Source organism: Vanellus vanellus, assembly GCF_965231255.1.
Source record: "Vanellus vanellus genome assembly, chromosome: 1".
NCBI lineage: Eukaryota > Metazoa > Chordata > Aves > Charadriiformes > Charadriidae > Vanellus > Vanellus vanellus.
In genome coordinates this window covers 206,943,145-206,965,853 of record NC_138905.1, presented here as the reverse complement: position 1 = coordinate 206,965,853, position 22,709 = coordinate 206,943,145, and the positions used below count along the sequence as shown (strand labels likewise).

The window sequence follows — 22,709 nt, the reverse complement described above, 5'->3', positions numbered from 1 at the left end:
AGTGTTGTTTTTTTAATATCTTCTCCAAATGCAAGAATTTGCTATAATTAACTGCAGCTTCCTCACCCACTGTATCATTTTTGGTTCTGTGCAGACCCTCTAAGGAGCAAAGCTGTCACTGCCATCTAGTGTCCTCGGAGCAGGTTTCCAGAGACCACGCTGAGAAAAAAGCTTTTTCATGGCAAGATTGAATTCTTTCTCCAGTTTCTCAGCTAACAGTAAATCTCACGTAGCTCACCATACCTCCTACACTGTTTGTTGCCTTCCCAACCTATTAATGAATTTAGAGGACAGCTGTCTGGATTCTCACTTTGGAAAGTTTAAATGACCTTTGCTCACTTCTTTCTCTCCTGGAATATATATATTTGCATCCTCTAAGTCCTACATGTTCAGGACCATGTAACCAGCACAGAAACTCTTCCCAAGGAGCATCTGATAGATTTCTTTTCCTGCTTTATCCTTTCTCCCCCTCCAAACGATCATTCTTAGAGGAGATCAAAATAGATATAAAAGGCATATTAATCAACAACAGTGCATGTACTATTAGGAGGATATGTGTAGTTCCACATAAAAACTAGCAACCTGGTGGGAAGTTATTGACTCTGCTTGTATTACATCCTGGGGTACAGCTGTCCCAGCCTCTTGTGGTTCTTCCCTCACAATATCTCAGGGAAAGCAGTCAGTTTAGTCTCTGTTTCAAGAAAACGACATTTCTTTTCAATACTTGATGGTCTTGGGTGATATCCCGTATGGGTCCCCACCAGGGACTCAGGCAACGTTATTCTCATGAGATGTCAGTGGGTCCCAGGGCACTGGGTCCCGTGGAGAGTTTTATTTGCTGGCTGACGGCAGCGCCGGGGCCCCCCTGGCTCTGACCTCAGCCTTCCACTTCCGCCTAACAAGCATTTTTGTTTTCCATTTTTTCTTAACAAAATGCCAGGAACTGACAGCCTGGTACTTTTCTCAGCTGAGGTAGAGCTAACCGCAGAGCAGCGCACGTCTCTTGCTCGGGATGCAGACGCATGAGCTGGAGCCCTGTTTGGACTTGTGCCGAAGGCTGCTTCCAGTCAGCCAAGCGGCAAACAGGAATCTGACTGTTTGGGCTGGGGAGCAGCTGGATATGATCATGCTGAAGCCTCTGGAAAATCCAGCTTCCTATGCAGTACCTTGTTCCCCTGCTAAATGTTCAGCTTTAACAGAAATTCACGTAGATATGAAAGACGTTCATTGACGTCTCCTTGCTTCCCTGTGCACCTTTGCATTCCCTGCTCCGGTGAGGCTCAGGTCAGACCTCTGAAATTCAGAGCACTCAGACTCAACAACTAGCCCTTATGGAAGACTCTTTATTGTTTTGACATGATTTTCCACCAAGTTTTTATACTGAGAATAATGAGGACTAGGGTTACGTGTCCAGAAGCTTATTTCACTGCAGGGCAAGCTAAACTGCAGCCCAGTATTTTTTCAGGCCTACCATGTCTGTCAAAAATTATTTTTATATATAAATGAACCAATTTCTGCTTACTATGCATAATGAATTGTACTGCCTTTTTCTATAACACTTTTATCAATCTTATGTCATATAACAGAACATGGATTGTAGTCCACTTTACATTTTTCCATTTGTAAAGTTTGGGGTTTTTTTTTTTCAGGTCTATTTCCTTGCACTTCCGTTAACCATATTAAGATCTGGAATACATCAATTCACATTTTTTTTTGTGAGAAGAAGCTGCTAAATCTGTTAGGTTACGTTGCCTGACCATCCATGTCGTGTAAGTTACAGAATGAAACTCACCTAGCCCATTGGTGGCTAAGCCTGGCAATTTATGCCAAATATTCAGTGTTGATGGGCTTTCTTGGCAGGCCTGGCTGATTGATTGACTTAGGGGCTGGTTTTGAGGAGGCAGAAGAGGACAGTGTAGTTTCAATTAGGTATTAATGTTTAGCATTCAAATTAATGTGGAACTGAATTTCACAGTATTTCTTAATAATTTTTCATACCTTCTGTAATGATAAGGACTGATTCCAACTTAGTTCTTAAGCTGCAGATTTGAGCGTTCTTTAGCTGCAGATTTGAGCGTTCTTTCCTTTTTCCTCTCTTTGTCTTTCTCTCTTTCTCTCCGCCCCTCTTTTCTAAAAACTTCATTTTCTCAGAGGGAAAAAAAGCAAACCAGATTTTTAAAAAATGAAAAATGAATATTAATGGATATAATGCATATGCTAGTGTTCCTGATTTTTTTTATCCAATAGCTCTGTCTTGTTTTTATGACATAAGTCCTAGAATAACAGAATCATAGAATCATAGAATATCAGGTTGGAAGGGACCTCAAGGATCATCTGGTCCGACCTCGGCAAAAGCACGGTCTAGACAAGATGGCCCAGCACCCTATCCAGACAAATCTTAAAAGTGTCCGATGTTGGGGAACCTGCCACTTCCCTGGGGAGATTATTCCAGTGGCTGATTGTTCTCATTGTGAAAAATCTTCTTCTTGTGTCCAATCGGGATGTCCCCAGTAGTAACCCTTACCCATTACTCCTCATCTTTTCCATCTGACTCCTTGTAAAAAGGGAGTCTCCATCTGCTTTGTAGCCACCCTGGAAATACTGGAACGTGGTGATAATGTCTCCCCTAAGCCTTCTTTTCTCAAGGCTGAACAAACCCAGTTCTCTCAGCCTTTCCTCATGGCAGGTTTCCCAGTCCTTTGATCGCCTTTGTGGCCATTCTCTGGACCCTCTCCAGCCTGTCCACATCTTTTTTGCATAGCAGGGACCAAAACTGAACACAGTATTCCGGGTGTGGCCTGACAAGCACTGAGAGATTTCACAATGTCATTTTATTCCTCCAGTTTATTTAATGTTAATTTTTTAAACTGAAAAATAATCACAGTCCCACATCATTTGCAATGATTAAAAAAAACCCAAAACAAACAAAACCCCCAAACTTACATTGTACTGAAACAATTGCTATACATATTAAAAGAGTGACCAACATGAAAAAAAGTGTTGTTTTGAATATTTTGATTTGAATGTTCAGGTGCTCTGCTGGCACAGCTAGGCATAACCTCTATAAATGTCACTTGAACCACTTCAGTTTATACCAGCTGAAAACATGGGCTGTGTTACTGTATGTAGCTTCACGCGCGGTTTCAACCTGCGTGATCCTCTTGTTGCTACTTCTTTCTGGTTTACCCACTATCGTACAGGCTGATGATTTCTGCTGGGAACACTCTTCCCTTTTCTTGCTTTTCTGTCTGCTTTGGAATGACACCTCGTTGCTTCTATACCTTCTGCTCATTCCAAAGATGACAGTGGCATCCATTTCCAGGGGGAGATTCCCATTCTAATGGGGATACATTCAAATACCTTTGAATTCTCTAACTTCAGTGTTGCAGTCTGGTGTTAACCAGCTCAGGGAGACTCCATCCTGTCCTGACTCATTCATTACACACCTGAATTCCCAGTACGCTGACAGGAATTTCACAGAGAGCTGAAGGATTAGTTTAAAAACATAATGCTGCTAGGTTTATCGGGTCTGTTTCTTGGGTCCTGCTAGGACATCCTTGAAAGATGCTAGACATGCTCAGACTACTGGGAATTAGTAGTGCTCATGATCATGTAGAATGTATCCAGCACCTCACTTTAATACTAGACAAACTTTAAATGGTGTAATGCCCCTTGAAATGCTAATAATTTTTCTTCTTTCCTATTAAGTTAATTCAGTCCCAGACTGACATACAGCTATATAGTTCCATATATACAGTATACATTTGGTGGTAGGTAGCCAGTGCTTGTTCACAGAAACTTGCTGTCCTCTAATAAATCTATATGCCCATATTATTACTTCCATGAACTACAAGCTGCTCTGCAGCCTATGACATGGCACTCAACTGTAATTAGCACCAAAATAGGGAGTTAGTATGCAGGACACGGACAATTCTTTTGCTCCAGATGCTGTATTCAAACTGCAGCGGTCCATTGAAGAAGTAGAGATAACCTAAGGAAAAGGAAAGTTAAAATGAATTAACCCTGAGAAAACTGTATTGTAACATTAAAATTATCCTTCAAATAAAAATTATCCTCTTTTTTTTTCATTTTTTAATAACTCTTTTAAATGCAATACTTTAGTATTTAGAATGCTGAGCTAAATTTTCAAAGGTCCTCATTTCATTTGCCAGACCTCGATCAGTGTTTTAAAATAACTGATATTTTAATTTAGTGTCAAGCTCTGCATTTTATTACTATACAGCACTTGCTTAGGAAGATACAGTGCTTTCCTGTTAATGTTTAAGACTCTCACTTGGAAACACTCCTTGAAGAGTTGGATAGGAACGGGCTCCATTTGAAGGAATGGACACATTATAAAACTTCTATATTAAGCATATAATTTTAGGATCCCTAAACAAGGAGGCAAGTGTTTTTTGGTTCCTCAAATATATATGTACACAGTTTATAAGAGCACCTTGGCCAGAGGGCAGTTTAGATCAGAAACCTGATTCAGTTGAGAACAGAAGTGTCGATGTGAAAAAATCAAAATTACAAATGACAGAATTTCCCACAGGACATTAATCTCAAGTTTCAAGGACAAGTAATTATAATAAAGTTTCATTATCAGATTATGTACCATTTCTTTGATAGACTGCATCCACTCTGTCACCAATTCCTGCGAATTCTTCCTCTATCAGCCGGGGGTAGCCTGCTTCCATAACCTCCTCTTCTTCATCATAACTGCATTAAACACAAAAGAAAATAAAAATTCAGAGGACTTAAACAGACTGGGAGTTTTACCTGTGCCCTTTCTGTGCTTTGAAGTTATCCATGTCAGAAGCAGCCAGCAGCCTTTAGGTACCCTTATGTTTAGTGCAGCAACAAAACTCAGAGTGATAACCAGAGCACACTTCCACCAGAAGTACAAGCTCAATAAACACAAAACTAAATAAAGCTACATTTTTCGGAATTGATCTCTAAAGTACATATTATATGGAGATGATCGTGCATGTATTGGCCCTACAAGCCTTGCCTGAGGCTGCTTGGCAGAGAGAGACTGGGAAGGGATGTTAGTGTCTTAATTATGCATCAGAGCTGGCTGTAAGCCCTGCTCATGGACAGCAAAACCCAGCCGATCTCTTACTCTCACAGCACTGATATGAATTTGTGTCACACAAGCAACTCAAGGAAGCAAGATGGGAATTTTGTCTGGGAGACATGACCACGTTGCAGACTTTCTTGGATTAGGGCACTTTATTCTCCTTTCCTTTCTTTCACTCTTTTGACTTTTAAAGGCTGTGCCCATATGTTTGTAAAAGTCTTGCATACACCTTTATGACATATTCTACACATTCTACAGACTGGAAACATGTGAGCCACAATTGAGTACCTGCTTTGAAACAACCTGCTGATCTTTTGATACTTCTGGACAGTTATGACTAGGGACACTGCAAAGAAGCACCAATCCGTCTCCAGCTTACCTCCAGTACTTATTTCCAGTAAAAAAGAGAGTCTTGCCAGTGTCTTTAATATGGACGGCTGCATCTATTCTTTTCATTTCTTTTGGGAACCCCATTTCATATATCTTTTTGGGAAAGTCTTCAACTATGTCATAGCCATTCAAAGCCCAGACTTTCTTTCCTGAAAATAACAACAAGGTATGCATGAGTCTTTTATAAAGGCTCAGCTTTGAGAGCAGAATAAAATGAGAATGCCATGATCCTTATTTTCCTACAATTAACAGATTTTTAGGTCACATACTCAGCAGGCATTAAACTGTTCATGCTAATTACAATCCTAGGCATCTGAGATAATTGTACATCTAATTCACTGAAAATTGTATAGATTTGCAGGGGGTAAAACCAGCAGAGTTTGTTTTCTGAGCAAGGAAGGTAGGATGTTTTGTTATTCTATTGATTACCTGTACATCGCTCACCAAGCTTGACTAAATATGTGTATTTTTCTGACAACAACAAAACTGAAAACTCACCCTTAAACATGAACACAAGATCTTTGATGGGGTTTTCATAAGCTGCGTCTATTTTATTTGGGAGCTCTGGCCAAAAGGATTTAAGTAACACCAGTTCTGCCTCAACCATCTGAGGGTGCAGTCGCCAGAAAAACCTAGCTCAGAAAAAGAAAAATATATTTTATGTTTCTTGTCATACTACAGAATAGTAGTATCTTTGATGTGCTATACAAAAAAAATAGTTAATGGAGAATTAAATTCTTTTCCAACATAGACTTTTCAATATATGGAGCCCCTGGTAGGCCTTTCCTTTCCTCATAGTCCCCTAGCTGTAGACCATTTCTGTCACTCACAGATCATCTCAAACAACAAAAAACAAATCTCTTTTTCATTTAGAATAAGATAAACGTTGCTGCCCCATGTAAGCCTTTTGAATGCAGGACGGTTTCATTCAAATAAATGTTAGTAGATTTGTACATGTTGAAGAAAGCCCCGTGGAAGAAAAAATGTGTACAAAAGATCTCAGACTTCAACCATAGTGTCTTCACTTCATGTTACTGGGAAGTCAAATCTGTAATTGTATTATAAATCCTGCCTAAAAAAGATACATGATGTCATTTCTTAGAGGCATCTATATTGATTTGTGATTTTTTAAATTTATGTTTACTCAAATCTTTAGTAAAAAACTGAAACGGTGGTTTTGCTTGCTCAAATTTTATCCAATACCCACCACCCATCATAGGGCAGTCTCTTTACCTGTCCTTGAAGATTAGCATTTCTCCACGAAGTTCTGTTATTGCATCAAGGGATAAATCTGCGTCACACTTCTCTGGTGTTTTGGGATGTTTTGGGTTGGGATCTTTGTCTCCAGCACCTGGAATCATAGAGTATGATCAGTTTGACAACATTCGTTTCCTTTCTGTTGATCATGATACTAAATAGGACATGGAAGAGTTCCCAAACAGAATGATGTTTTGTACAGGGGAAAGTCTGTTCTCTCTTTCTCTTCTTTAGCCAAATACGTTTATGGACTTCGGAGTTCAGCTGTGCTGCAAAAATGTTAAATGGACTTGCTTTTTTTGTCCCAAGTTTTGAAGATCCCCATAAGTTTTGTTATTTCTATGGTGAAACATGGATATTTCTGTTTCTCCCTTTAGACTCTGTTTTACCTTCTCTTTTGAAGCAGGTCAAAAAGTACAAGGCCTCTGCTCCCCATCTCCCACCACCAAAGGACACAGCGCAGTGACCAACTGTACTCTGTAGTGTTACTTTTTTTTTTCTTTTTTTTTCTATGAACTACTAAATCTAGGCATCTTCTGTTCCTGAAGTCTGGTTGCCAAGAATCCAGTGAATCGGTCTTAATCGGTCATGACTGTTGCAATTGAACATCTGGAGCTCTTTAGTAACTGTGCAGTGCATCTGTAACAGGTTATAATGATATGGGAAATATATATTATATATTATACAGACTCACCATAGAGCTCTTGGATCCCTTGCACATCATCATCAGGAAGCACAAAACCAGTTTTTCCAGTGTATGTATAAATTGGAAACATTAGAGCTCCAGGGTCTCTAGAGTGTTCAAGTCCCAGTGAATGACCAAATTCATGGGCAGCAACAAGAAACAAGTTATACCCTATAAAGAAACACAGTGAAAGTAAATGTATAACAACTTGTATCACCAAAGTGGACTTGGACTAATCAACCAACCTTAACATTGTGCTTTAACATATGGGACGATGAAGGAGACAACTGGATTAATGGAAAAATGATGTATAATTGTTTGTCTTCTTCAAACTGCCATGGGTTTTGTTTTAATAAGGGCCTAATCATCTGAGTATCTCATAGCTGGTGTTCAACCTAAATCTTATTTGACAATGTTGCTCTGTAGGCAGATTTAGATTTCTTGAAATTTCTTAGCACCACTGGAAAGTTGTGGGGTGAAGTCTTAGTCCTAATCAAGTCAAGAACATTTTTGTCAGGAATTCACCTCTGGTAAACAGTCCGTATTGTTTTCCGTATTGCAGCAATTAGCTTTAATGCCAGGATGGTGAAATAACACAGTGTTGAAAAAAAAATAGTGCTTTATTCTATTTGTCCTATATTGTCCCCTGTCCTGAATAGGCAAGGTGAGGAATTTTCCAATTAGATGTGAGTAGCTGATTTGCAACTGAGTTAAGTATGTTTGTTTTCTATAGGTTTCAGTAAGGTAATTCCCATCAGTCTGTGACCAGAGCTAGCTGCCCTTAAGCTCAGTGAAATGCCAAGCTGACAAAATACCTTGTTTGTGGCATTTTTTTTTAATCACTGCACTTAGGAGGTGTATATCTTAAAATTTACGGTAGGCGTATGTTACATTTCCATTTATGGCTGGAGATTAAACCCAGCTTCCTATAAGTAGACAGTGAACATAAGGACTAATGAACAGTAAACAGACAAAACAAACTTTACAGATATCAAACAGGTTGAAATTGTCCACCTACCACCATTTCAAATAATCTCAGGAACTTCTGTTACCTCTAGAATCATCTGACCAAGCTTCATCATCATCAAAATGGGCATCTCCTCCATAGTCTGGACCAGGGGGGAAAGCATGAGCCAGTAATCCAGAGGGTCCATCGAAGGGGTAGAAGTCACCATGTTCTATAAAACAACATTCAAAACAATGAAATCAATTATGCCATTTTATCGGCAGCAATAACTACAACATAGAAATAATTGGTTCTTTGTTACCTTTAGTGCCAAAGGAGATCATGATATCCGCTATTCCACTTCGTATTCTGGTGAAGTTAAGCGGTGTCACATCAGACCAAACTTTGAATGCTTTTTTGAAAGCTCTGTCTACTTCGGCACGTCTCAGATCTGAAGTGTAATTCATAATTCTATCAAACAGATTAAAATCTCCAGTTAAATAGTGTGAATTGAAGAAAATGTGCAATACACTTTTATCTGACTGTACACCTCATAAAAATTGTTTTCTTTTTTCCTACCTGTGTTCTTATCTAAAAACAAAAAGCTTGGCAGCTGCATACAGTGTTCACAAAAATAAAAATAACCATTTCTATTTTCATTAAAATCATTTAGAGGTATCTGAAATGATCCAACAGCTTTCTGTAATTGGTTTTATATGCACCATAAGATATAGAAAATCAAACCAGTAACTTCAAGCTAGTTTTATGCCACATAAAATATCTCATGAACTTCACTTCCTGGAGGAGCAAAACATGATCTAAAGAGCTTTTTATAGGAGAGAACCATCCATATTAAAGTAATATTTATCACCAGATACTGAACTGACAGATCTCAGTGATATCATATTTGGAATCTGCTAAAGAAACTCAGGTTGCAGCTGGTCAAAACCCCATGTTGATGATCTTACGGTATTAAGGGAGAAGGAGCTACCATGTCACCTTTGAGCACCATAGCTTCCCAAGGTCAACCTTCTGAGGTCACAGTGCAGCAATTTGTCTGAACAAGCATAGATATCAACATCTGGACAGTGAAATGGAAGAGGGACAAGGACCAGACCCTACTTTCACAGCCACATTGCACAGATTGGTTTATATCTACACTGCTTTGTCCAGGACAAGACTTACATGAAGCGGACACTAAACCAGGTCCAAAGCATAGCTCAGGAGTGACCTACAGAGTAAACACTGTGAAGATCAGTGGTGAGGAGCATGATCTTAGTCGCTACACCTCTTTCACTCAGCACCATAGATGTGCCTGGAGTGTCTACCTGGAGGTCAGATGAGGAACTACTAGCTTTCACTGCACTGGCTTTTCTCCCTGACAGAGTGCAATGGAAAAAAATCATATTTACTTCCTTGGGCTGTAAGGTGGGCTTGGGTGACCTTTCCAAAAGGGGTATTGTAAGGATTTTAAAGGGCAACATGAATTTTGTGAAACTCAAATGCATCTTTCTCCCATCAACCTCATATACTGACCAACCTATTGGACAAGGTACCCAGAAAGGAGGTAATAACAGTAATAACACTCAAAATGCCATGCATTTACCTGTATGTCAAATTAGTTTTTGACCATTTCAGTTTTCTAGGGAAAAAGTTATATTCCCCCACATCTGGGACACCACATCTTGGTTTCTGCATCAGCTCATATGTTTCTTCATCTAATTTGCCTGTCACCTCCAAGCCAAAAAATGCTTGCATTTCTCGAAGTTTAGATGCCACTGTGTTGGCACTCTTCCTCATTATGCCAGCAGGATTCGGACGGAGATCATAGTGGGTCCTGAGATAGCGCTAAGACAGAGAAAAGAAGTAATAGGACTAGTTTTCAAACAGTTGCAACTACACAACTTACTATTTATAAAACATGCAAACAAGTTATTTTATACTGTACCTCTGCAAACTGAAGGTCTTTCTCTGTGAATTCATGGCTGTCTTCAAGGGGAATAGGGATTGCCAGGCAGAATGGCAAACCCAACAAGAAACAGACAGCTGAAAGTCTTGATTGCATCATGTTGGATTTGTGAAGTCCGAAGCCCTGATGTTTTAGAGAGCAGTTACCTTTACTTTTATAGTCCCAACCCAGTGAGTCACCACTTAGGGATAAGTTAGAACTTCCTTGTCGCTGAAAGTAAACATGCTTAGACGGCTACTTTATCCCTCCTCCCCAACACTGTGGTCTAGGCATCTGCTGTCCCACTGAGGGCTCTGAAACTGTATCCTCGTATAAACACGGTCTCTGAATATTGACATAGGTTGTGGGGAGAAATGGGCAGAAGCAAAATGCACTTTTTGATTATTTGGCAATAACTTACAGTGGCAACAACTTCGCAATAACTTACTCTGCTAGAAAAATTGCCTTTCTACTATTTGATAGACAATGAAAACATATCAAAAGCTTCATGACTTTTTAAAATAAATTCTGCCTCTTTTTAGTAGTTACACTAATTCAACAGCAATTTTTAATAGTTGGAATAGATCATACATACTTCAATTGTTAATAAGCGTTGCCTTGGATGATAAGAAATAACATTGTGGAGTATACAATAGGATATCACATTTCCTTTGTTTCTGTAAAGAAATATAACTCTAAAACATTAACACAAATTTTACTTCAGAGATGCTTAAAGTGATTTCAGAATAATTTGCTGCTTGAGATGTACCTAAAAACAGAAATGCTAAGTATAGAATCATAGAATCATAGAATGGTTAAGGTTGGAAGAGACCTTGAAGATCATCGAGTTCCAAACCCCCTGCCATAAGCAGAGACACCTCCCACTAGATCAGGTTGTCCAAGGCCACGTCCAGCCTGGCCTTGAACACCTCCAGGGATGGGGCCTCAACAACCTCTCTGAGCAACCTGTTCCAGTGCCTCACCACTCTCAGAGTGAAAAATTTCTTCCTAATGTTTAGTCTAAATCTCCCCTCTTCCAGTTTGAAGCCATTCCCCCTTGTCCTATCGCTACATGCCCTAGTAAAACGTCCTTCCCCAGCTCTCCTGTAGGCCCCCTTCAGATACTGAAAGGCCGCAATAAGATCTTCCCGGAGCCTTCTCTTCTCCAGGCTGAACAGCCCCAACTGCTCAGGAAATTTTTTTGAATATTTTAATTTTTTTTTAGTAGTAGTAGTAAAGCAAGTCATGTAAAGTGACTATTTCATACAATCTGTCTTCCTTAAAAAACATTAATTTAATTTACTTTGTGAGGGGAGCACAGCCATAAATCAATGAGACAGCTACTACTCTGAGAGAGGAAATCTACCAGCTGCAGGAAGGCAATGAATCTGCATGCCTGGAATGACAGGAATATGTGATTTTTGACTTATGGGTGGATAATAGGATAAATCTGGCATTATGACAGACATGGACATTGTTATACTTCAAACCTTAAAGATGATTTCTGTCTCCCCAGGATCACTCCAATCTCAGCTGCTGCTAAGACATATTTTTTACGCTGAGAGTGGTGAAACCCTGGAACATGTTGCCCAGAGAGGAGGTAGATGCCCCATCGCTGGAAACATTGAAGGTCAGGTAGGACGAGGCTCTGAGCAACGTGATCTAGTTGAAGATGTTCCTGCTCATTGCAGAGGGGTTGGACTAGATGACCTTTAATAGTCCCTTCCAACACAAACTGTTCTATGATACTATGAACCATGGTCATATCATGTGCCCAAAAGGTCCAAGGGGAGGTGCTGTTTTGGCTGAATCCACATTCCTCTTTCATGGAGGCTGTTCCTGTATGGAAAACCTCAGGCAGCAGTCTGGTAGACACTGGTACACACTTTCTGGAATACACCACCCTGCTGTGGATGTTGCCTTGTTGACAAAACAGGAAAAGAACAAAAATCAGTGAAGCTGAATGTGTAGTAGCTCAGTTTGTTACTCAAACAATATTAGCCTTCTGTCTTATGATGACAAACGGCAAAAGCAAATAAAGCTGAGAGGAATTTATGTAGGCTATTTCTACCTCACTGCCCACCTCAGCCAGTGCTAATTATGGTTACTATTAGGGATAGACAACATCTGTTCAACTTGTATAGTCTCCTTTATATTGTCCATCACCAGTGCTGAGACTTTTTTATTCAACAATGGTGGCATAGACTGTTAATTATCCCACCTTCAGTACAAGCACTGAATCCATTTTGCCAATGTTCTCACTGCGCTGCACTCCTCGCTAATGCAGACTCCCAGATCATGTATATGTCTTATTTCTTTCCTTAAAACATTTCTGTACTGATATTTCCAGCATTGCTTTCATTAATATTGGGGTATTCGGTTATGTGGTAAGCAGAGTTTACAGTGAATTTTGCTTGCTTTGGTCTGGAGCTTAGGAGCAGTAGTGGTGCCTCTTGGTGGTATTCATGGCTGTAAGGAATACTTTCTTGAGACCATGAAGCTGTGAGTGTCACTGCTCTGCAGAACAGTACCAGATATATCTCAGAAATCTATGAGTAATATGAATAGCTTAAAACCCCACAGGTAACATTCCTGGGAATTCCAAACACTTTGAAATTAGCTCTCTTGTACCGAAGGGAGAACAGTTGCATACCACCATTTGTATATCACTGCCCTTTGCTAGAGTTAACGGAAAGTTTTTTATTCCATGTCAGGCACTTATACCACTACTCTTTCTCAGCTCTGATGTTGGAATCTTTGCTTCTAAAACAGGAGAAATTAATTTCCTTACAGTTACTGCAAAACGTGACCAGTACATCACACTTTATGAGAGAATGATCCCAAATTATTTCTGAGTGGTTTCAGGGTTGTCTTAATAACTATAGTTCCACTAACTGGTAATTAAAGGTGAAACCAAGTAATCAGAGACAATATTTGAATGACATAAATGTAGAACAGGAAAAAAAAATATTTAGCTGAGCACAAGGATTTTCATACAACCTGCCACTGTATTAAATAACAGTGTTAACCTATTGAATGATCCTCCAAGGAGGTGTGGAGCTCTGTTCTTCAAAAGTTTAAGTTGTAGTAGTCAAAGTGGTAGTAAATAGAATTGTCTTGCATGAAGAGAATGATAGATCAGGTAGGGAAGAATGATTTTCACTTTGTAAACTCTGTGATTTTTTTAAACAGATGCTCTGAAGTCCTTTGAAGTTCACAATGAAAACTCTTTCAAAAACTTTGCCTTAGGTACCCTGTACAGAGCTGTCCTGAGGCATTTCCAAGGAATATTTGAAAAAAATGGACAAAGTAATTATAGCAAAAAACCAAAAGAGGCAGCTTTTCTGAAAAAAAAAAAAAAAAAAAAAACAAACAAAAAACACAACCCCAAAAAACCAAACCAACCAAACCAACAAAACAACCCCCTTCTCTTATTAGATTTGTGAAAGAAGACGTGCCTAAATCTGGGTCTTTTGCTATTACAAGATGATGAAATGAACAAGTGAAAAGACAGACCACTGTTTTGAACAGATTCTGTAAGTGAGTAGAAAAAAGAAAAAAGGCAGGGTGTCTGTAACTGTTTTGTCACAGGGAGTAAATAAAAAAGCTAAAACAGAAATTGATTTCTGAATGATTGTGTGTAATGAGCCACCTGAGAGTGGACTATGGCTGACTCGTGTTTTCTGCACATTCAGGTCATTCCTTTGGGAGCCCTGGCCATGTAAATATACACCATCCAATATGTTTTCTTACACATTTTATTGCTATTTATATTACAGCGGTGGCTAGAAGCCTATATTGAGGCATGGATTTTTACGTCCTCTGTACACAAACCGAAGAAACACTGGTGAAGGACTGTGCAAACAAGCACATAAAAGGACCAATGAAAATGAGCAGTATTGCCCCTTTTTCTTGAAACAGCATCGCAGACATAGTGTGTGATTTTTTTTTTTAAGGGGAGACAGAAAGCCGTGACAGAGTTGGGAACTAAGTACAGACCTCTGAGGTTGCTGTACATTACCTTAATACATTGACTCTTTAAAGCCTCAAGCAAGTTTTTAAAGTTGGCAATGATAAATGACAACTTCAAAGCCTGCCAGTGTTGGGCAATGTAAGATATAAAATCTATGGCTCGGGCTCAAGTGATGCCACTGTCTGAGTTTAAAAAAAAAGAAAAAGAAAGGAGTTAAAAACTGTGAAGAGAGTTGGAAATGAAGGTAAAAGCAGTCAGCAGTGGTTCATAGACCTTGTGCTGACCCCAGTTCCAACAAGCAAGCGCGGAAAGTTACGTTTTAAAAGCATTGAAACCCACAAAACTGCTGAATAGTAAGATTTCAACAAGCACTGCAAAATTTCTGCAGTTCTGGCATCTTGTGGGTGTGGGTAAAGTTAGCTGGACTGATGGTAATTTTCACAGGCACAGCAGAGACTGGAACAATCATGCCGCTTTTTCCCCCAAGGAAAAATGGATAAAGGGGGATGGGAGATGTGGCGAGAAGAAATGAAGTGCCTTAAAGGAGCATTTAGGCACCAATTATTTGAAAACAAGAATCATGCCAACAGTATGGTTTCAACATACATTTTGCTACCGCAAATAACTGAAAGGTGTCATGTTTTGATTTACACTCTGTGTTTGGTGCCCAAAATAGCACTATATAGTGAATGTGGTGAATGGTCTGTGACCCTGAAACAGCAGATGCTTCACTAAAAACAAATAAACAAAAGTCAATGGGTCTGTTTGTTAATGTTTCTTACCACAAGTCGTATTTCAAGTGGAAAGCCTCCAGTGCCTAGGGCTGCACCATCACATTTAGATCAGCTTCCTCTGAAATGAAGGATGGTATTTTGAGGCCCATTGTGCAGCTGGGTAAACGGAGTCCCAGCGTAGTTAAAAACATGCACCCTGGCTCTGCCTCTCCAGGTGGGATTCCATCTGTGAGACCTGTTACAAGGGGGTCAAAGACAACTGAGAATGGTTTCCACAAGCAGCTCTTCAGCTGGGATGGCAAGAGAGGTTACATCAACCTGACTCCTTTTTATATTAAACAGGAGTATCCCTGTGCCATTTGCTGGCAAAAAGATGCAACTGGGGCGCCTAGAGGTGTTCAGTGGGGTCAAGTGCCAGAGGCAAGAAACATCTAAACATAGAATCATAGGATGGTTTAGGTTGGAAAGGACCTTGAAGATCATCGAGTTCCAACCTCCCTGCCATAGGACACCTCCCACTTGACCAGGTTGCCCAAGGCCACATCGAGCCTGGCCTGGAACACCTCCAGGGATGGGGCCTCAACAACATCTCTGAGAAACCTGTTCCAGTGCCTCACCACCCTCAAAGTGAAAAGTTTCTAACCAATGTTTAATCTAAACCTACCGTCTTCTAGTTTAAAGCCATTCCCCCTCGTCCTATCGCTACATGCCCTAGTAAAACGTCCTTCCCCAGCTCTCCTGTGGGCCCCCTTTAGGTACTGAAAGGCCGCAATAAGATCTCCCCGGAGCCTTCTCTTCTCCAGGATGAATAACCCCAACTCTCTCAGCCTCTCCTCATAGGAGAGGTGCTCTAGCCCTCAGATCATCTTCGTGGCCCTCCTCTGGACCCTCTCCAAAGGATCCATGCCTTTCCTACGTTGGGGGCTCCAGAGCTGGACACACTACTCCAGGTGGGGTCTCACGAGAGTGGAGTAGAGTGTCGGAATCACCTCCTTTGACCTGCTGGCCACACTGCTTCTGATGCAGCCCAGGATACAGTTGGCCCTCTGGGCTTCAATCGCACATTGCTGGCTCATGTTGAGCTTCTTGTCAATCAGCATTATTTATTATTTTATATATATCAACATATTTTGAAGAGTCATTTGCTCTTGTTTGACTGAGTCCCTGAAGACCCTGTGGACCAAACAGCTGCCAAGGGCACCGTGGATTGGCCGCCTTTTTGTCTGCCTGCAGCACAAGACAGCTTGCAGCACAGTGCCTGCATGAGCTTGGCAGGACCTGGGGGCTGCTGTCACCCTGGGAGCTGCTCATCAGCAGTACCATTCTTCTGCATTCATTGACCTCCAAGGTAAGATTCAGCTGTAGATTTAAAGAATTAAATTTGGTCTCCCTCCTGGATGCCGTGTGTCTAAGCTCTCATTACAAACAGTGAAGTCCATACACTCACTAAACCCCAGGCAGCAGTCCAGCTGACACTGCAGTAAACACCTTGGGATTATTTCGGTTGCCCACATAGAATCATAGAATGGTTTAGGTTGGAAGGGACCTTGAGGATCATAGAGTTCCAACCCCCCCGCCATAGAATATAGATATCTAATGTTATTTGAAGGACAAGGAGCTCTTGTCAGTCCTGTGTCGTATCTGACAGTCTCCTGCAGTTGTCTTAGGTTCCTTCCTGCATCTCAAATGCCACTAAGTGCCTTTCTTCAGGCTGCTGTGCTGAGTCCCTCACAGCTGGGCTCTGCTGACCATAATGGAACTGGCTGTAGTGGAGCCCCACCATCTGGTGCACACAGAGATACTTCAGTTTAGGTGACTTATTCTAGAGCTGAACTTCAGGTTCATTTTCTGCTGATGCCTGAACAAACCAGGAGATGTCATGTTGCACAGTTTTGTTGTGTTGCTGTGTGAGGCGGCAGCTCTGCAGCTGGAAGGCAGTCGAGTGCCGTGCACTCCCTACCAGGACAGTGCTCCTGCTCACAGCTGCATCTGGCCCTGAAGGAACAGGGGCTCCAACCTCATGCTGACAGCCAAACTAAAAGAGGGGAAAATGCCTCAAAGAGGTGCAAGAATCCAAGTTTTCTCTGTCCAAACAACTCCTGCACAGGTAGAAACTCATGGGATTCAGGAAAACTGCCCCAGAAACGTGAGGGGGCTCCAGTCAGCTGCTCCATGCAAGGCAGCAGCTGCAAACTCCCATGGAGGTCAGACCATGCTCTGCACCTCCTTACCACTCTGAACGTTCCTCAGGACTAGAACTGGCTTCCAGTCTTGGTGTAACCATTCTAGATGAGCTATGCACATCTTTTTCTGCTTCAGGATAAATGTAGGATGCTAAACCATCTGTTATAACTCACCAGTTGTCACGTTTTTAATGGATTTTTTTTTTTGTCTATGCAGTGGTATGTCACTAGCTACTAATCTGCTCAAAGCAGGGCTGATTTGTTGTGCTTCTCGCTCCAGTCAGGATAGTGCTCCTGTATCCAGGCTGCACTAACCGTTTGAGGAGGATATTTATAGCAGTCGCTGTAATTGAATTTTATTGATTCTTGAAAGAAATATATGGAAACAGTAAAAAAAGAAAAGATAATTATTTGAAGAATGACTGCAGCCATTATGTTCTGAGATTGTAGAAGTATTTTACCCTTTCATAATGGTTACTGTATTGCTTTGTAAAATGTGGTACCCAATTGTCAAAGTCCAATACTGTCTGATTGGGCTCTTTCAGGTATTCCACACATGCAGGGTTTAATCCTTAATAAAAAGGTTACATACTTGAAATTATGTGAAGTTACATGGAATTTTGATTTAGCACAGGGATCCAAGCAGCGGATCAGTGCTTCCAGTCCCGTTCATTCTGAGACAAGTTCAGCTTTCTTCGCAACACCTGTGGCCATATATTTTCCCTTGAAATTCATGAGCACATCACCCTTACCCATCTCCTTGGAGCCTTCTTCCCTTGTAAGGGTTCATTGATTGTTCACATCAATTACAAGACATCAGTTTATCTCCATCGTCAGCAAACTGTAGGCAAACAATGAGTTTGTGCCTACCCAATGTAATTTTGCTCCTAATGGGAAGGAGCTGGTCAACAGTACAAAAAATGGAAAATGAAACCCCAGAAATCCAGTTCAAAGGTAAAAACTTAATTTTCTATATTTGTTTTTTGACACACCGCCACCTTACATTTCTATTTTTTAAATCCTGATGTTTACATTTGCAAACACTCACAAAAAGGTATTTAAAGACTACCTCAGTAGCACTGTGGCTCTCTGACACTCATAATTAGGTCTTGGTAAGTTTTGATGTATTTTATTTCTTGTGTCAACCCAGAAATAGGTACAATATATCTTTGAAACATTTTAATTTTAGTTCTTCCATCATGGCAAAAATATGTTCCCTGTCTGTCAATTTACTGTTTCAGTAGTATTCTACAGCAACTTTGTTCTCAAACCTCAAGATATCCACTGTGAATGGATAGCCATTGCTCATAGAAAGACATAGTTTACTACAGATGTCATAAAAATCAGCATTAGGAAGAAAAATTATTTGATGATTTATTTGTATAGTGATTCAACATTTCTTTCTAAAAATTTGGACACTCAAAGATTTGGATAAATTGTTTGGATGAAACAGAAATTTTGCATGTTAAATGTTTAAGTGGAGTATGAACTTCAAATTTGTGGATTCTACACCTTCAGGAAGGACAAAAGGTCCCTTTAGGGATGTGAAATAAAAAGTAATGTAATGTCCTCTGAAATGTTTTGGTTCAGACTCCTTATTATTTATGAAAATTGGAGCTAGGAGCCTAACAGAAACACACACATCCTTCTGTCTCAACGAGCTCTTTTCTCTGACATATGTTAACACATTTGCTATTAGTAATGAAGATTCCTCATAATTTCCGACTCAGCTTTCTATTGATCACCACTTAAGAGCACTATATCTTCTCTACCTTTTAAGTAATAACAAATCAGAACAAGTGCTATCATTGCTGAATCCAGACATTTCAAACCAGTGCTGGCTCTTGTACATAACCCCATGAAAGCCTTTGTCATCCTAGGTACTGTAGAAGAAATACAGCAGAGGAAGAGGGCAGGTTAGTGCTGTGGGTTTTGAGGAAGGGAGAGAAATCCTCTCTTCAACACCAGTGAAAAATACGTGAGTTGTGGCCGCTGTTCACAAGATCATGATCTATACTGAATAAAGTATTACCAAATGCTTTCCAGATGTATCAATCATTAAAAGTACAGCCTAATTGAACTGCCTTTTCTTTTTCCAAGACAATACCTACTGAAATTTCCACCTGGGCGTCTACCCCAGATTTCTTTTCATGACCAAAGTCTCCTATATATGCACAGAAATAATTCAGAATAACATTAAATAAATAAAAAAAGTGGCATTGAAATCACTCAAAAGAGACAGCATCACAAACCCTAAGGACGGGTGTTTGTGCTTCACAGAAATGCATGGAAGAAAACCACTTTAAGTGAAGCTTACCGTAAATGTTTTATTTGTAAGGAGATTTAGGAGTAAAACCATACATTTTAAAAACATGTAGGAAAGGAAGTATGATTTTTAAAGCCCTGGGTTTTTCTTGCCAACCATATTCATGTTGTTTATACAGCTGGGCTTTTTAAAAAGCAGTTTCTCAACTCTATTGCAAAAGCTCTTGAGAATAAGGGGGTAAAAACTAGATGTCTGATGCATACAGTTTTATAGAAAGTACCACAGGCAAGTGGCAAGCTTAAAATTAAGGTTTGAATTACTGGTAAGAGATTACTAAAGAAGGATTTAAGAAAGTTCCTAGTGCTACCTGGCAAGGTGCATGTTTTCAACTAGAAATGTAAGTGGCACACAAATAAATGTCTCATCTTCTTCTATTACAAAGAAATACAATACAAAGGTGGCTGTATATTTAATTAAAAAACTCACTCCCCCATATGGATCAAATTCAGGGGAGGCCACCAAGATGGTGGGGGCTGGAGCACCGACCCTGCATGGAGAGGCTGGAGGAGCTGGGCTTGTTCAGCCTGGAGCAGAGATGGCTTCAGGGTGACTTAACAGCAGCCCCCAGTGCCTGTGGGGAGGTCTTTGCAGAGCTGGAGCCAGGCACGTCACTGTGGCGGAGGGCAAGAGGGTGAGAAACAAGAGAGGTTCAGCCTGGATAGAAGGAGAAGCCTTTTCCCCGTGAGGACAGTGGGGCAGTGGCACAGGGTGCCCAGAGAGGTTGTGCGGTCTCCGTCCTTGTGGGTTTCCAGCCCTGACTGGGTGAGGCCCTGAGCAGCCTGGTCTGATCTCAGAGCTGACCCTGCTGAGAGCAGGAGGTTGGACCAGAGACCTCCTGAGGTCTCTTCCAGCCCGAGTTATTCTGTGATTAGTATCAGTAATGAAATATCAAAATTAGATACTTTGAAAACGTTTCAGTGAGTATGCTTATGATGGGTGACACTTAAGATGTACTCAAGTTCCATACCTTACAGATATTTGAGTATGAATTAGTCTTGTTAAAAAATCAACAACAGGTGTCCGAATGTCGGCTGTCACTTGAAATCTGTCTGTAGTGGGTTCTCATGTTTACCTTCAGTTTTCTCAATCGTGTTCAAATTTATTGATTAATGCCTTCATGATATTAGTAGATCTTTACTTACTGTGAAATACCGGTCAGAAACTGGTATAGAAAAATTAACCAGCCAATAAGCTTTGCAAACTCAAATTAACTTTAATGTGAGTCAGACTTAAGTTCTCTAGATACATAATTTCAATATTTTGAGTACCTTATTAGCCTATCTAAAGCCATAACATATCTCACACACTGAGTACTCTATATGAAGAATGTTAACAGAGCATTTTCAGCCATTATTACATGTTTCCTCATTTCTTTTTCTGCCATTCTCTGACATTCTGCCCTTTTCAACCTGGCCTCTGCTGTACAGATGCCCTTCTGTATTCACTTTCAGCAAAAGATAACAGCTTCCATTCCTGTTTTTCACAAGTCCTAGCACACAATGACCACCATCCAATCGCACATACATGGGAGGGGGAAAAAACGAAGATGTTTTCTCCTGCTGAGTCCCTGGTAAATCTTACCCAGTTTTCATGCCATGTGGCTTTAAACACTGAGCACTTGGAACACAGTAGCTGTAGGATGAAATGAGAATGAAAGGGAGGAACTTCTGCAGCGTTTTTTACAAGTCCTTAAAAGTTAGTTTCTCATGACAATATCTCTGTTCTTACATCTGCTGAGAAGTTCCAATCATGTTTCCTAGCCTTGCCATTCAACAATTTTCTTTTCTGTAAGAGATATACCAAGAAGCAGCATCTTTCACTTAGCTTTTTTACTTTACTTTTCACTTGAGAGGGAACCTCCTGCGTTTCAGTTCATGCCCATTGCCTCTGGACCTGTTACTGGGCACCAACGAAAAGAGCCTGGCTCCATCCTCTTTGATAAGATCCCCCCTGAGCCTTCTCTTCTCCAGACTGAACAGTCCCAGGACTCTCAGCCTTTCCTTATAGGAGAGATGTTCCAGTCCCTTCATCATCTTTGTGGCCCTTTGTTGGGCTGTCTCCAGCATGTCCATGTCCCCTTTGTACTGAGAAGCCCAGAACTGGACATAATACCACCTCATCTGTGCTGAATCATCCTATGAGCTTCCTATGGAGCTTTCTATTTCAGTGTTCAAGTACTTTTTTGTGATTTAAGTTATTTGCTGTATTCCCTCTCTCTCTGTCTCTCTGTCACAGTGCTTTTTCAGAACAGCAGCCAAATATCTCAATAAAAATAGTTCTTTTTTATTGTCAATACATGCTGAAAAACAACATATTAATCCAGAGTTAGTTTTCAGCTAGCACATATTGAAATGTGCCCTTTCCCAAGAGAGAGGCTAACCATTAGACGTTGCAGACTCCTCATAGGCACAACAAAAGAAGCAATTTCTTCGCTTGCTAAAGAGCACCAGAGGGAAAAAAAATCAGACTGGTCTTTTCACCCCTGCTGAAAACTTCTTTGGTTATTAGTCAATACCTGAATAAGGAATCATACAGGGGTTTACATCTGTAAGACACATAAGGAAAATATAGAGGAGAAGTCACTGCTTTAGCTACTTTAGCTAGATTTAAAGCATCACAACAAAAAATTGCTTGTTACAGGTAATAGATACTCAGCCATTTTCTGTGGCCCATTGCTGTTGATTTCCATGTAGACTTTAGCCATCCAAAGACTGCATACACTTATTGGGTTTATCCCATTGTCCTGATACATATTATCTGAAGTCAGTCATATTTTTTACCTAAGGTCTGTGCTTAATCAATTGTAATTTTTTGTCTAAAACCCAGTACAGACTCCTACTTTTTGCCCATCTCTGTAGTTAACTATACTCAGATGTTTCACAAACATCAGGCATATTAAACAGCTGCTTCAAGTCACTCCCACTGTGATAATTATCTATACACCTTAAAAGGTGGTTACCATTCCATGACTTGTACCACTCATTAACCTCCTGATAAAGGCTCAGTTGTTTAATCACCCTAAATTTCCTACTGTCTTTCCCAGCAACTGAGGGTGCATTAGTGGGAGACCAGAGGCTACTGGGGGTCATCAGCACATATTTCCTCCAGGGGGGCAAGTATGGTTCCATTTATTGGAAGATCTAGAAAAAGAAAGAAATGTTACCTGCATAAAAGAACATACACA

At 40.4% G+C, this 22,709-nt stretch overlaps 1 protein-coding gene across 1 annotated transcript; it reads right to left on the bottom strand.

Moving 5' to 3' along the window:
• Positions 1-2,830: 2,830 nt before the first annotated feature.
• LOC309679692 (collagenase 3-like) lies at positions 2,831-10,429 on the bottom strand (the record flags this gene model as incomplete). The annotated part of the gene is made up of 10 exons (XM_082493073.1): positions 2,831-3,991; positions 4,619-4,722; positions 5,463-5,622; positions 5,972-6,105; positions 6,707-6,824; positions 7,425-7,586; positions 8,468-8,593; positions 8,684-8,832; positions 9,968-10,209; positions 10,310-10,429. The coding sequence occupies 10 exons, from the start codon at positions 10,427-10,429 to the stop codon at positions 3,891-3,893; spliced, it is 1,416 nt and encodes a 471-aa protein (XP_082349199.1). The 3' UTR covers positions 2,831-3,890.
• Between the last annotated feature and the right edge of the window lie 12,280 nt (positions 10,430-22,709).